The following is a 12,836-nucleotide window of genomic DNA, read 5'->3' as shown; positions in this document are numbered from 1 at the left end:
TTTTTTATAGGCCAAGAATTCGCATCGCCTTGAGCTAACGTACACTGTCGACCCGACCCTGTATGTTAGCCAACCCCGGGGTCTCGGACTTCCCCCACCACACCTGCATTCACTACCAAGAGCCGTGCCCACATCTCAATGCTTGAAAGAATGATGTGCACACGTTTCCAAGCTAATTAATACATGTTATCAATCTCATACCCTTTGTATTCTACATATTGCACAGTAGTTCGATCTACCGGAAAAATGGCAATAACTGTAAAAAGGGCAACAAGAAAAAAATGCGCGCGAATGTCGTCATCATAAGTCGCCAAGTCGCCTGCGCGCGCATTACCTCGGCCGGCACTTTTACTAGGGACACCTCAAAATTATGTAATTTCTTACGTAATTGCAGAAATGCTATAGTAACAGCATTCGAAGCATGAGCGAAGCCAATCCAAGTCGCTTAATTGCGAACTCTGTAGTTGCAATACAAATTCCCTTGGGCATCACTACTTCCATTGTACCATTGCTTTACGTGAATCGGCTCCGTATTTCCCTAAAGCCCGCCGCGCTCAATTAATGCTGTTGTTGATCGCCAATTGTCGGCCCCAGATGGTCTGCGGGCTTTCAACTATGCCATTGACTATATGCGTTCCGGTTCCATCTAGTCTCTGAGCTTCAGCTTAATTGGGCCGTTATGCTCGACTTCGCGATGGCTGTTCGTGGTCAGGACGTGCGCAATTTTAGTGGCTTTTTCTCGGATAAACTCTCACTTATACCTTGTGATTCGCACTTAGCGTTCCAGAGAGCTGTGATTAATTAACGATTTGGTCCGACTGTGATGACTCCTCTGAATTACTAATCAAACAGTTAGAAGTCTTATTTTCTTCATGCAATCCATCCTGTTGTGTTACAGAAACTGATGAAAGGTTCATAGGGAACGCGTTCAGGCTGTCCGATTCAGCCCTTTAGTTTCTTTGGAAGATGTTAGTAATTCAGGTAAACCATCAGAATAAGGGGGTTCAGTGTGGGCATGCAAACTCCTGGGGTGTAAATCGTGTTTGTGACCTTACTGTTGGAAGACTAATTTCCCGACTGCTTAGAACCATGGTGAAGTTTGCCATGATATCTACAGCTGCCGTTATTGTCGTGCCTTTTTGTTCTGCGAAGCAGATTCATCGGAATTGCCAGAGCTAGACCGTTTGATCGTTGTTGACTTGTATGAGAGCGTGCTAGGGATACCTGCCTTGCATCGGAGGGCTTGCCCGCGCTTGTGATCGTTTTTCCAAGAGGTCGTGTAGTCTTTCCATGGGTCCCAGCGGGACTTCAATAGCTTGCAATTGGGATCCTCGAAATAAAACGACAACCAAGTCGCAGGGGAGTTTTCCGTTGAGCTGGGCAGCAATGGGAGCCCCAAATCGAGGCCTGATCTGACAAGCGCGGTCTCCCAACAGGGGTTGGTGGAGCTGTACGATTCCCATGTACCAATTAGTTCAAGAACTTTCGGCAGGCAGGTCGGATCGTTCATATAGTCATCCTCGATCCTTTTGTCGATCTCAAAATGCGCGACTGGCGGCAGAATATTCATAATAAGGCAGATAAAAATGCGGTAAAACTGTGAAATGCTCACAGTTTTACCTGGGATTCCGAAGTCCTGGACAGATAGACCCACTGCTCGGAGTTCCCAGTTAATGGTCTTGAGGAAGCGTCGGGCGCCAGCGTATCCCTCTTTCCACCAGGTGTTGTACGCGTTAGCGGCTGGGAGCCGATAGATCTTTTGGGCGATGAGAGAGTAAAACTGTAGCCAATCCTTAGGACTGTCGGATAGCTTCTCATACTTTTCTTTGCGGATATATTCCGGTTGCCAGTCGACGACTGATTGAACATGGGTGATGATGTGGTCAATCATTTCTCGTCTAATTTCGGTCAGAGACGCGCCCCTGTTCTTTTCGGTGAACATCACCCGGATATAATCAAGAGCATCTACCGAAAAGTACAGATGGAGTTGCAGACGTGGTCGCCAGTAATCGTGCGACTTGAACTGAACGATCCTAGTTGTTCGATTAAGGTCCGGTACACCACGCAAAGCAGTTTCAAGATCACGATGCGGGTGGATTATACGGTTGTAGTATTCCTTCTTATGACGTGCTTCGAAGTTGATGTCGAAATGGCGCATCACGATCTCAGTATATCGAGCTAAAGCTGTTTCAGAGTACTTTGCGTCTTCTGCGATAAACTCATCTCTTAGGAGATAGATTACGAACAGCACAGCCCGATCGTACGGGGTTTTAAATAGCTGTTGCTCTAAGTCCCAAACCGGTTGGTTGATCTCTTCAGAATGTGGAATCCATGACAGACCTAACAATGGCTTTTCTGGACATTCTTCCGTATATGCGGTCCATACCTCGTACGCCGCCTTTTCTCGAAAAATCGACATAGGAATATCTTCAAGCAAACCAGCAATGATTAGGGCCTCTTTTTTTCGCCTCCCTTAGAATGGCTTTTTTAAAGCCTGAGTTGGCCCTGAGGTTGACAATGACCTCAGATGAGACTAAGCGAGTTCGTGAACGAAGTATCGGCCCATTGCGGGTCAAGGAAGCAACAGAACCAGACCCAGTATTGGACATAGCCGTAGTCCGGGATGGCGACGGTTTCTTTCTCATTTTACTTTTATGAAAACGATGTTTTTCCGTTCTAAGTAACTGTCCTCTGTTGTCGTTTTATATTGCGGCTCTGTTTTGAATCTGCACCCCGCGCTTGTCGTTGCATGCAACGCGAACCTCGACGCGTACCAAACCATCTCATGCAAGAAAAAATCTAGTAGCAAATTAAACTTGAACGACTAAGAGCATCTCTATTATAATGTAAGGCCCCTTGGGACCTACTACTGGACAGCTAATGAGTCAAAGCGTGGCTTTAAGGAAGCTGATCCTTACGGACGGAGATAATGTGCGGCAGAAGACTCTATGAAACGAATAGACTGAATTGAACGACTAGCAAAATAGTTGAATTAAAGAAAGGTACGTGTAAAAAGGTATTGATCAATATAATTTAATAATAATAAAAAAAATAGACCAAATACAGTACCAGTAAGTGTTATTGAAGGAATGAATGATCGGTCAATTTATATAGATCGCAGATCCCCGAGGAAGGCACGTGACACGCTTGAAAAAAGAACTGATTACCTAATTAATTATATAATAAATTATATGTAGCAATTAATTAATGATTTAGCCGAAATCGCTAAAATCAATAATTCACCTAATTTTGGTGTGGAGAGTGACCCTAACCTGCTTGGCTCCCCCCGCCTCGGCCCCACCACCCCCTGAGCGGAACTGTTCAGACTCCATTCCCTCGTTAAACAACTTATTCTTTTATTCGTTGGTACTGCTCTTGTAAGTGTAATACAATGTTTGTTCCTGCAGCGCTTGGCCAATGGCTAGAAACACCAATCTTGGTAGGCTGCGCTTTTCAAATACCGTCGTGGCTGAAAAAGGCAAGCCGTCGCGGCGGAATTCCGCTGTCTCGCCCTATCCGCGGGGGTGTCTTCCCCCCCTCCTGCTTAGATATGCTGGCTGTCGGCGGTTAAATCAGGCAAGGCACTATCAGTGAGAGAGAGATACACACGCGTACGGTATCTCATAGAGAGAGAATATCACCTCTGCTGCGTAATAACATGCGGAGATCGCGGTAATATAAAAAACGGTCGATCCCCCATCGATCTCTCTTCTTCTTGACATTCACTTTTCCCTCTACCCCATTTCCAATCAATCAAAACCCTACTGCTACCCCACACCATGGGTATCTTCACTTCCAAACGACAGAGCATCATAGATGCCAAGCGTAGAGAGCGGGAGGACCGAATCAAGGAACTCCCACAGTACAATGAGCCTCTGACTGAGCAGGATAAGTCCATCCTCAACCAGCTGGCCTCTGACGTAGTCGCCCAGGTCCAGCAGGGAGCTCTTGAGCCCTCAGCTGTTCTCTCTGCTTACTCTAAGCAGGCATTCAATGCCCAAAAAGACTCCAACGTCGTGACAGAGATCATGATCAAGGATGCTGAGAAATGGGCTGACAATTGCAACAAACAGGGCCCCTTGGCCGGATTCCCAATCTCCTTTAAGGATACTGTTTGTGTCACGGGCTATGACTCGTGTATTGGGTACTCCAAAAAGTGCTTCAAGCCTGCTGTCCAGGATGCCCCAATTATCCGACTGCTTAAAGACGCTGGTGCCGTGCCATTCGTAAAGACCAACGTTCCATACACTCTGCTCTCTTTCGAGTCGTATAATGACGTTTGGGGCGTTTCGGAGAATCCCCATGTCCATGGGTACACTCCGGGCGGTTCCACCGGTGGTGAGGCCGGTCTTTTGGCATTTGGCGGTTCCAGACTTGGTGTAGGCACTGATGTTGCCGGTTCTGTGCGAGTTCCAGCCCATTTCGCGGGCATTTACTCCCTCAAGTGCTCCACTGGCCGATTTCCTAAAGCTGGAAACGTCACTTCTATGCCTGGTCAGGAGGGTATCCCTGCTGTCTACTCTCCAATGACGCGAACTCTTCCTGATCTTTCCTTCTTCCTCAAGGCTATTCTGGACATGAACCCATGGGAATACGACTACTCTGTGCACCCAATGCCTTGGCGAGAGGTTGAGCTTCCTCACAAGTGCAAGGTCGGTGTTATGTGGACTGACGGTATTGTTAAGCCATCTCCGGCATGTGAGCGAGCCCTGCGGATGACTGTGGATGCTCTGCGAGCCCAGGGCCACGAGATTGTTGATTTCACTCCACCTAGCCCACTGAAGTGCCTGCGAGTGGCCTCCCAGCTGCTCATGTCGGACGGTGCGGACATTGCCCTTCGAGATCAGGTTTGTGGTGAGAAGAATGATGCCGGTGTTGCTCGAGCTGTGTTTGCTCAGCACTTGCCACGATTCGTAAAGAAGATCTGGGCCTGGTGGGTACGATACATCAAGCGGGACGAGATCTGGGCCACTCTTATTGAGAACTGGAACGTTAAGAAGATCCAGGAGCGATGGGACCTTGTTTACGAGCGAGAAGGTTACAAGGCTGACTTCTTCCAGCACTGGAAGGACTCTGAGATCGACTTCCTCCTGACTGTGCCAAACGCTACCCCAGCTCTGCCTCACAAGGGTCTCTACGAGACGTTCTCTTCCTGTGGTTACACCTTCATGTTCAACTTGCTCGACTACTCGGCTGGTGTCTTCCCAGTTACCAAGGTCAACCGATCCACTGACAAGCTGCCAACTGGCTTCAAGGCCACCAACGGCGTTGAGAAGGGCGCCTACGGTGTTTACGATGCTGATAAGATGCACGGTCTTCCAGTGGGTGTCCAGGTCGTTACCCAGCGGCTTGAGGAGGAGAAGGCTCTCAAGGCTATGGAGCTCTGCGAGTCGGCTCTGCACGCCAAGGGCCATGTCTACAAGCTCCTCAACGAATATTAACCATATGAACGTCTATGATTATTTATCTTTTTATGTTTATACGCCATAGAAAATTTACAAGTTTTGATCAATTGGAAAAGATCTCCACGATACCCTGGGGGCCAGCCCCCAGACTCCCGTGGCTCCGCTGCGCGGAGTATAAGTAGCTTGTCTGCCTCTGCACCTCTGCCGAAGTGATATGTGTTGGTATAGCTTCTTTAATAATAACATGGGCTATGTGTTGGTATAGCTTCTTTAATAATAACATGGGCATTCATTCATTCATAAATGACTCCTCAACTAGTATTAACTATTACCTATGAGCGTCTATAAGACCTATAATAAGTATTTATTATCTTTTTATGTTTATACGCCATAGATTATCGGTACTTAATCTACTGCCTGGTACTGTATTTCCGGTACTTGGTATTTCAATATTTATACAAGCTTTGATAAATTGGAATGATCTCTGCGAAGCGGAACTACGGGGAGTTTGAAGGGCTGGCCCCTCAAGAATGCAGTTCCGAGCTTTCATGTTTCAGTAACTACACAGGGATTCTGAAAGGTCATGAGTGGTAATTGCAAAAGTAATTGAAGAATCGTAGAATACATTAAATTAAATCTGGTTGTCAACAACGCCAAGTTTCTGGTCAATTTCCTGCACTTCTGCGGTAAGACTGAACACCTCCACCGTTTTCACCAGTTCGTTAGTTCGTTTCGTAATGTCGTAAGTTAGCGCAGCAAAGCGGTGCTTTAGATGCTTGTCAGGATGCGCTGAGTCGTCGAGAACACCACAGTCCACCTTGAGGTTGTGCAATCGGACAGCACAATCGGCAAGAAGATCGAGAATATACTTGCCCTTGTCCTTGAGTTTCCAGTTGCGCGTCTGATTCATAGAATTGCCAGTCGCCTCGACCATCTGGTCAAGAACATTAGTAATTGTCTCGAGATACGGCCGGATCTCGCCCATCGTCGCATTATTCTTGATTCCAGTAAGCAGGTTCTGGATAGCTTCTATAACGCCAAACGTCTGTTCCTCAAGATACTCCTGCAATTCAGCAACCGTGTTATCCGGGTCCTCAATGTCAAAGTTCTGAATCAGGTTGTGGACGGAATAGTTACTAGCGAACCGCTTTCGAAGCACTCGGATCTCCTTATCGGCCTCTTCATCAAGTATTCGCGAAGATCGCGGCCGTGACTGGCGGTTCATGCTATTCTCAGTAGTCTGGGACGGCTGGTTGTGTAGGTTCGTCGAAACGGTCGTCGTCTCGTAGTCCGTCGAGTCCTCATCCCGGTGCGTAGTAAAGTCCCGTGAATTGCGCTGGTATCCGTCAGCGAACGAATCACGTCCATAAAAGCCCTTTGGAACATCGGGCGAAGGCCGACCCTCAAACTCTGCAGAGTCGGGCCGTGGCTCGATCTCGATGGTCTCCTCACCCCCTAGTCGAACTTTTGCAACCTTGATAAGCTCAATAACAGCACTGGACAAGTCTGCAGCGGTAGCATCCAAAACGGAAATAGGCGCCAGGCCCCCCGAGGTCAAATGGTTCCGTGTAGTGGAAATCAGGCTGTTGGCAGTGTTTGAAACCAAAGAAGTGCACTGGGCGATCTGGGACTGCCTTTCGCCATCAATGGCATCAGAAGACGACTCAGTGATGTCCTGGGACACTACACGAGTAGCCACGACAAGATTGTGCAGGTTGTCTAACAGGTTTCCGGCGTCAGTGCGCGACTTGATCAAGAACTCATCCATTGCCACCTGGAACCTTGTCACAGAAGAGGTTCGAATCTTGCCATTCTCAGCGTCGTAGAATGGGCTGTCCTCTTCAATCGGTGGAGGTGAGGGGCGGAACGCGTTGGATGTTCGTGACATGTACATTGACGACCGCGCACTCTTCAGGTTGTTCTTGGTGCGAAGGTATCTGTTCTTCCAATCTTGGACCTCCAGTTTAAGCTTTTGGACCTCCAGATTGAGGGCTTCGACATTCTCCCAAGACGATTGGCTCGATGCAAGTGTTCTCATTTCCTCCAAAAAGGCAGAAGCCTCTTGTCTGACCTGGTCCGTGACTTTCTGCTGCTGTTCAAGCTCTTTTGCTAGCCTGGAGTGATCCTTTCGAAGCTTTTCGTACTTATCTACCAGCTCTGGATCCTCTGAAGCCTCCCGGGACTGTAGTTGCTGCTGCTGCTGCTGCTTCTGCTGTTGCTCTGAGCGCAGATTTGAGATGGTCTCCTCATGCCGTGAGATAGTCGTCTGAAGTCCGACGACCTGCTTATCAAGTTCAGCCGACCGCTCTTCGTGCTCGCTGTGGTGCTTCTGAAGGGTCAGGTGCTCAGCATGGACGTCTGCCAGCCTCTGCTCAGTCTCTCGGATAACATCGAGGTATTTAGTGACATCCCGTTCGTGCTCGTCCTTGGCTTCTCGCAGCTCTCTATTGAGTTTATCCTTTTCCATCTCGAGATCGCCAATTGTCTCATGGAGCCGGCCGTTCTCAGACACAAGGTTATTCTTCAAATCCTCCGACTCGGCCAGCTGCGCCTCGAGCTTGTTGATAGCATCGTCCATGCGAGATCCTTCGTCCACAAGCATCTTGATTTGCTCATCCCGCTCCCGTATCTTTTCGTGCACATCATCCGTGCCAATGCCCACTACCCCGCTGCCAGCATGGGTGGTATGAACTTTATCACCCTCAAAGAACGGCGTTGCAGACGTAGATTCCGGGGGCGTAATCTGGCCAACAATTGACCCAATGGAAGCAGTAATATCCCGAGATCCATATCGTTGGGCGTCCGAAGACGCTGATATGCCCCGCGTATGTCGCCGGCTCTGGCTGATGGTATGCTGGCGGGTGAGTCCCGGCTCATCATCCTGGCCCAATGGCTGGTCTTCCTCAGCAATAGAGTCCAGCTGGATTGAAGACTCGAAAATCGACGAGCGGCGGGTGCTTCGCCTAGAGTTTACGAATTCATCACCGCTATCATCTTCATCGTCGTCATCGCTTTCCTCGGCAAGGGTGGACTTTGTTGGCACAATCGTCGTCTGCTTGAGGCTCTGGGAAATTGGCTCGTTAATATTTATCGGGAGGTCATCACCATAGCTCATATCGTCATTATTCATGCCATCCTCGAAATGTCTGGACTCATCCATAGGGTTAAAATTGAGTTCGTCCAGCTCATTCGAGGGCCCACCATTGTAATTCGGAACAGCTGTACCGTTACTGCTACCGCTGTGGTCATTCTCATAAGAATCAGGAGCCGGCGGAGCATACTCGCCATTATGCCCATTGAATTGATTGTGGGCTTCCTGTGGATGATCATTGAATTGGTTATGGGTTTCCTGGGGATGGCCATTGAATTGATTGTGGGTTTCCTGGGGATGGCCATTGAATTGGTCGTGGGTTTCCTGGGGATGGCCATTGAATTGATTGTGAGATTCCTGAGGATGGTTCGGTAGAGGTTCATATTCGTAGCCATTGCCCGCGTACTCGCTGATCTCGTTCATCTCGTAGCGCTCGTTATTATCGTGATCTGGAGCGCTCGGAATGGCGTACGGGTACCGAGTCTCAATCTCGCACAAGATATCCGTACACAGATCTTTAAACCGCATCTCAGTCAACACACACAGCTTCTGCCGCGCCATATTTCGCTTCGGGTGCATGTCCTCACGGAACATGAGATGCTCAGGCCCTGATACCGGACCCATCCGCCTCTCCAGCTCATCGTGGACATCAGTAGCCAGCTCGTTGAAGTGGTTGTCCCCGAGACGCCTCAGCTTCTGTCGCGCTTTATTATTGCCAGACGCGATTGGATCAATAGCAGGGTACCCTGGAATGAGCGCGAGCCCTAAAAATGCGCAGAACCCGCGGTGGTACCTCGTAATGGTCTCCTGGTCAATTGGCTGGCTATTATTACTTGCTGCACCGGACCCCGCGCTTCCACTCGTGTTGATGGACGACATTGAGTTACTGTTGGCCATGTTGCGCCCATACCCGCTACTGGCAGACGACTGGGTTCTCGCGTGCTCCACAAACGAGGTCATTTTTCATAACTCGTCCTAAGTATGTCGAAAAAGACGAAACCGCTTCAATTACACTTCCGAGTTAGGGGAAAGTCAAAAAAAAGTGGTAAGCCCCCCGAAAAATAAGAAAAAAAAATTACCAGAATCGATCTCGTCCTTCCGGCAATAATTTATGCAAAGATTGGCGGATCTGTATTAATCGCACAGCAACAAACACACAAGATCGGCCCCCGGTTGTTGCAATTAGACAGGGTTGAAAAGATTTTTTTTTCGCGTTGACCTGTCGTGTTCCCTTCGAAAGACGCTCGAAATGGTGTAGAAACGGAGGGGGGTGGTGCACACACAGGGCGGCGTAGGCTCGCTGTACAGACCACAGCTGGCGTTGTACATGTATGTTTTTAAAGATGCAGCCAGAAAGAGTTCTGGCTCAGACACCCCTTAGATTTTGTGAGTCGTCCGGTACTAAAACGCGATTCACCCGCGCGACCGGTACCGTGTTTGTATCCAAATTAACTTTTCCACCGTCTTGGAGAGCAGAGATCTGTCCGACAAGGATGAGATGATCCTTTTGACGTAGTTTTCTGTAGACGAAGGTGGTGCCAGTGCATCACATAATGATATGCGTGTCTGCGTGTGTTACGCAGCCCGCACGAACGGGCCCACGCAGCCTGCCTAGCTACCTAGGTGGTAACAGGTGGCTCAGCAGCACTTACATGCCTTTGGCAATATGGTCATCTGTCATTAAAGTTCAACATCGTTTAACACCGTCGTAACCTTGTACGAGCACTCTGTACGACATTTGGTTGGTGGTAAAGGTGGGCCTGTGTAGGAGGTAAGCTGGTGGTGGTACCTAGCTATGTACTTCCTGTAATCTTCCCTCTGAAATTTGTTGAATTGATAAGGGGATGGGATGGAAACAATAAAATCTAGTTAAATGATATGAGTGACATGTGGTAATTGAGGATGGCTCTGTTCAGTACCGCGCGCCTGTGTGGACGACTGTGTGCCTCTTCAGTTTTGCTTGGGTGCTCTGTCTGGACGGCATTGAGGTTCGAATCAAAGGTTGCTAAGGTAGGCTGCTTTCTCTGCTCGACTCCGAGATCGATTCGAGACCCTAGCATGGATTGCATCAACAGCCTCTGGAGCATGCCTTTCCTTTTTCCTCCTTCATTTGCCCGCCCTTGCTCTGTTTGCTTCGGCCTACATGTTGACTGTAAACTTGGCGTTTTTCTTTCGTTCACATATAGCTCCAACACTGTCCGCAGTAAGAAATTGGTTTATATTTTACGTAAACAGAAATCAATATATTGTCGGATTGCAGCTTGATAATCTTCAAGCAATTTGTCTTTCCCATTTTTCTCGGTTAAAGAAGGTTCGAATGCTAATATCTTCAAGATGTTCACTAGAGTCCTCAGTATCACTGCCGGTAGATGCTGGAGGTGTACGAGGGGCTGTAGACTCATGGTATTCGCCATCAATGGCATCGTCAACCGCTCATTTGGACTCATTCTCTGTTGAATGAATGCTTAAGAGCTCAGGCATTAGAGCAATGTCGTTCTCTCCAATCGAAGTGCAGCTTAACATCACTCATAACCTGTTAAGGTTGTGGAGCAGAAGCAATACTATTTACAGGCCGAGCTACATCCGTTGCAGCGTTTGGCGATTGTGGATCGTATCAAGTTTACCAGAGCGTGCCATTGGTACACTTAGCCACTTCATCATACGTTCCAGAAGTTACGCGAAGTAGACATCTTATGAAGGGAAAGGGTCGTTGCAATACCTATAACTAGTTACGGCTACATATTGTACCTGAAATATTCTTGCATCTTCACTGTGATAAACTTTTTAGTGTGAGCATACTCGGCGTTGACCCATCTTTTCCACTGCCAGTCGAACCAATCATCGAATTCCTCAATCCGGTAGTTTTTCCACCGCAAAAGTGGCGAGATATATGTTCCAATAAAGTCATACCCTGGGGGGTCTTTTGGTAACATGTTATCGTGAAAAACAATTATGGCAAAGTCAACGAAAACTAGCTGCCGCTCTCGTGAAATTTCCGACGAAGTGACGATGACATTTCTGGGCATTAAATCTCTAAGCGTTATACCCTGCTGGTATACCAAAGATTCAAAATCAATCACTGACTTTATCATCCGCTGACGGGTTTGTTGTGAAAAGTCCTTCGAATTTTTCTGTTGCATCGACGTCCCTGGTATGAGTTCAATCAATATGAGTCGAACTTGACGTGTCTTCAAACCCTGATTATCAATCCCCTTAAGAAAGGACTCGGGGATGCGTAGATCCAAAGAGAAGGATCCGTAAAACTTGGGTATTAACCCCCCCTGATAGTCAGAAAATTGGTGATAAAAACGTACTTCTCGTCCGTAATGCTCATCCGCAATGTAAAAAGGGTCCAAGATAGTCTCTCCGTTCTCCAAATAAAGCGGGTCATACACCTTCGCTACTAGCTTCTGCCCTCGCTGGATGTTCTCCAAGGTAGACTGAGCCTCAACAATGAAGACTTGTGCAATTTGGCCATCTCCAACTTTGAATGTATCAAGGACCTCCAAATCTATAGTACCCGAGCCCAATTCTCCCGCCAGCGGAGGGTGACGCAAGCACCGTTCAATCCAGGTGAGAGTACGTTCTTCTTCCAATCTATCCTCTGAAGCATAACGGCAATTGCGAAACTCGGGCAGAGGTGGAGGGGCAACATGCTGCTGGACGGTGAATTTCATGTCCATGACATAGGGAGCCGGTGGATTGGGCTGGAGAGTTAGCGGAATCTCCGTGGCAGATGTTTCGTCGTCTGACATTGAGCTTTCAAGTTAGACGTTATTTGTTGTGGCTCCAATATTTGAACAGCCTTGAATGTTATGAAATGTTGATGAGGATACCGCAGTTATATTGCACCGTGTTGTCTCAAATAGCCTCATTTCCCTGTGCGAGCCTCAAATTTCAATGTAGGTAGTACTATGTTTAGGTATTGAAAAAGGTTGACTTAGGGTTGAAGCTGGGTATTTGGAATCACTAGCTTCAGAAGCTGCTGATCACGGAGAGAGTATGCATAAATCACATAGATGTATGAGTCCTTCACATACCATGCAACCACTTTCCAGAGAAACTAGTCATTTATGCTCATCGCCAGGATGGTAATAAGAAGTTATATAGAAGTTGTATACAAGTAGGCCATATATTGGTTAATGACGTGGACGATTCAACTCGGAAAAAGCAGATGGACACCAACCTGCATTACCGCATATACCAGTAAGCACCAGGGGTCGGACAGGACAATTGACCCATAGATCTATTGATATTAGAGCATGTAGTTGAGCTTATAAGATGAATCAAGACAGATGCATATTCAACTATCGCTTTCATCAGTAATCTAGTTTGTTTCT

At 47.8% G+C, this 12,836-nt stretch overlaps 4 protein-coding genes across 4 annotated transcripts; 1 reads left to right on the top strand and 3 right to left on the bottom strand.

Moving 5' to 3' along the window:
* Positions 1-1,123: 1,123 nt before the first annotated feature.
* Positions 1,124-2,419, bottom strand: TRVA0_021S02102 (uncharacterized protein; the record flags this gene model as incomplete). The annotated part of the gene is made up of 1 exon (XM_076685125.1): positions 1,124-2,419. One exon carries the CDS (start codon positions 2,417-2,419, stop codon positions 1,124-1,126), a length of 1,296 nt encoding a protein of 431 aa, XP_076540722.1.
* A 1,360-nt stretch (positions 2,420-3,779) lies between these two features.
* Positions 3,780-5,441, top strand: TRVA0_021S02080 (uncharacterized protein; the record flags this gene model as incomplete). The annotated part of the gene is made up of 1 exon (XM_076685124.1): positions 3,780-5,441. The coding sequence occupies one exon, from the start codon at positions 3,780-3,782 to the stop codon at positions 5,439-5,441; it is 1,662 nt and encodes a 553-aa protein (XP_076540721.1).
* Positions 5,442-6,036: 595 nt separating this feature from the next.
* TRVA0_021S02058 (uncharacterized protein) lies at positions 6,037-9,375 on the bottom strand (the record flags this gene model as incomplete). Its single annotated transcript, XM_076685123.1, has 1 exon — positions 6,037-9,375. One exon carries the CDS (start codon positions 9,373-9,375, stop codon positions 6,037-6,039), a length of 3,339 nt encoding a protein of 1,112 aa, XP_076540720.1.
* Positions 9,376-11,231: 1,856 nt separating this feature from the next.
* TRVA0_021S02036 (uncharacterized protein) lies at positions 11,232-12,251 on the bottom strand (the record flags this gene model as incomplete). Its single annotated transcript, XM_076685122.1, has 1 exon — positions 11,232-12,251. The coding sequence occupies one exon, from the start codon at positions 12,249-12,251 to the stop codon at positions 11,232-11,234; it is 1,020 nt and encodes a 339-aa protein (XP_076540719.1).
* Between the last annotated feature and the right edge of the window lie 585 nt (positions 12,252-12,836).

The sequence above is a fragment of the Trichomonascus vanleenenianus genome, assembly GCF_965637985.1.
Source record: "Trichomonascus vanleenenianus strain CLIB 3782 genome assembly, contig: TRVA0_021S, whole genome shotgun sequence".
Classification (NCBI taxonomy): domain Eukaryota; kingdom Fungi; phylum Ascomycota; class Dipodascomycetes; order Dipodascales; family Trichomonascaceae; genus Blastobotrys; species Blastobotrys vanleenenianus.
Note: the sequence above shows the minus strand (reverse complement) of the source record. Positions and strands in the feature narration are given on the sequence as shown.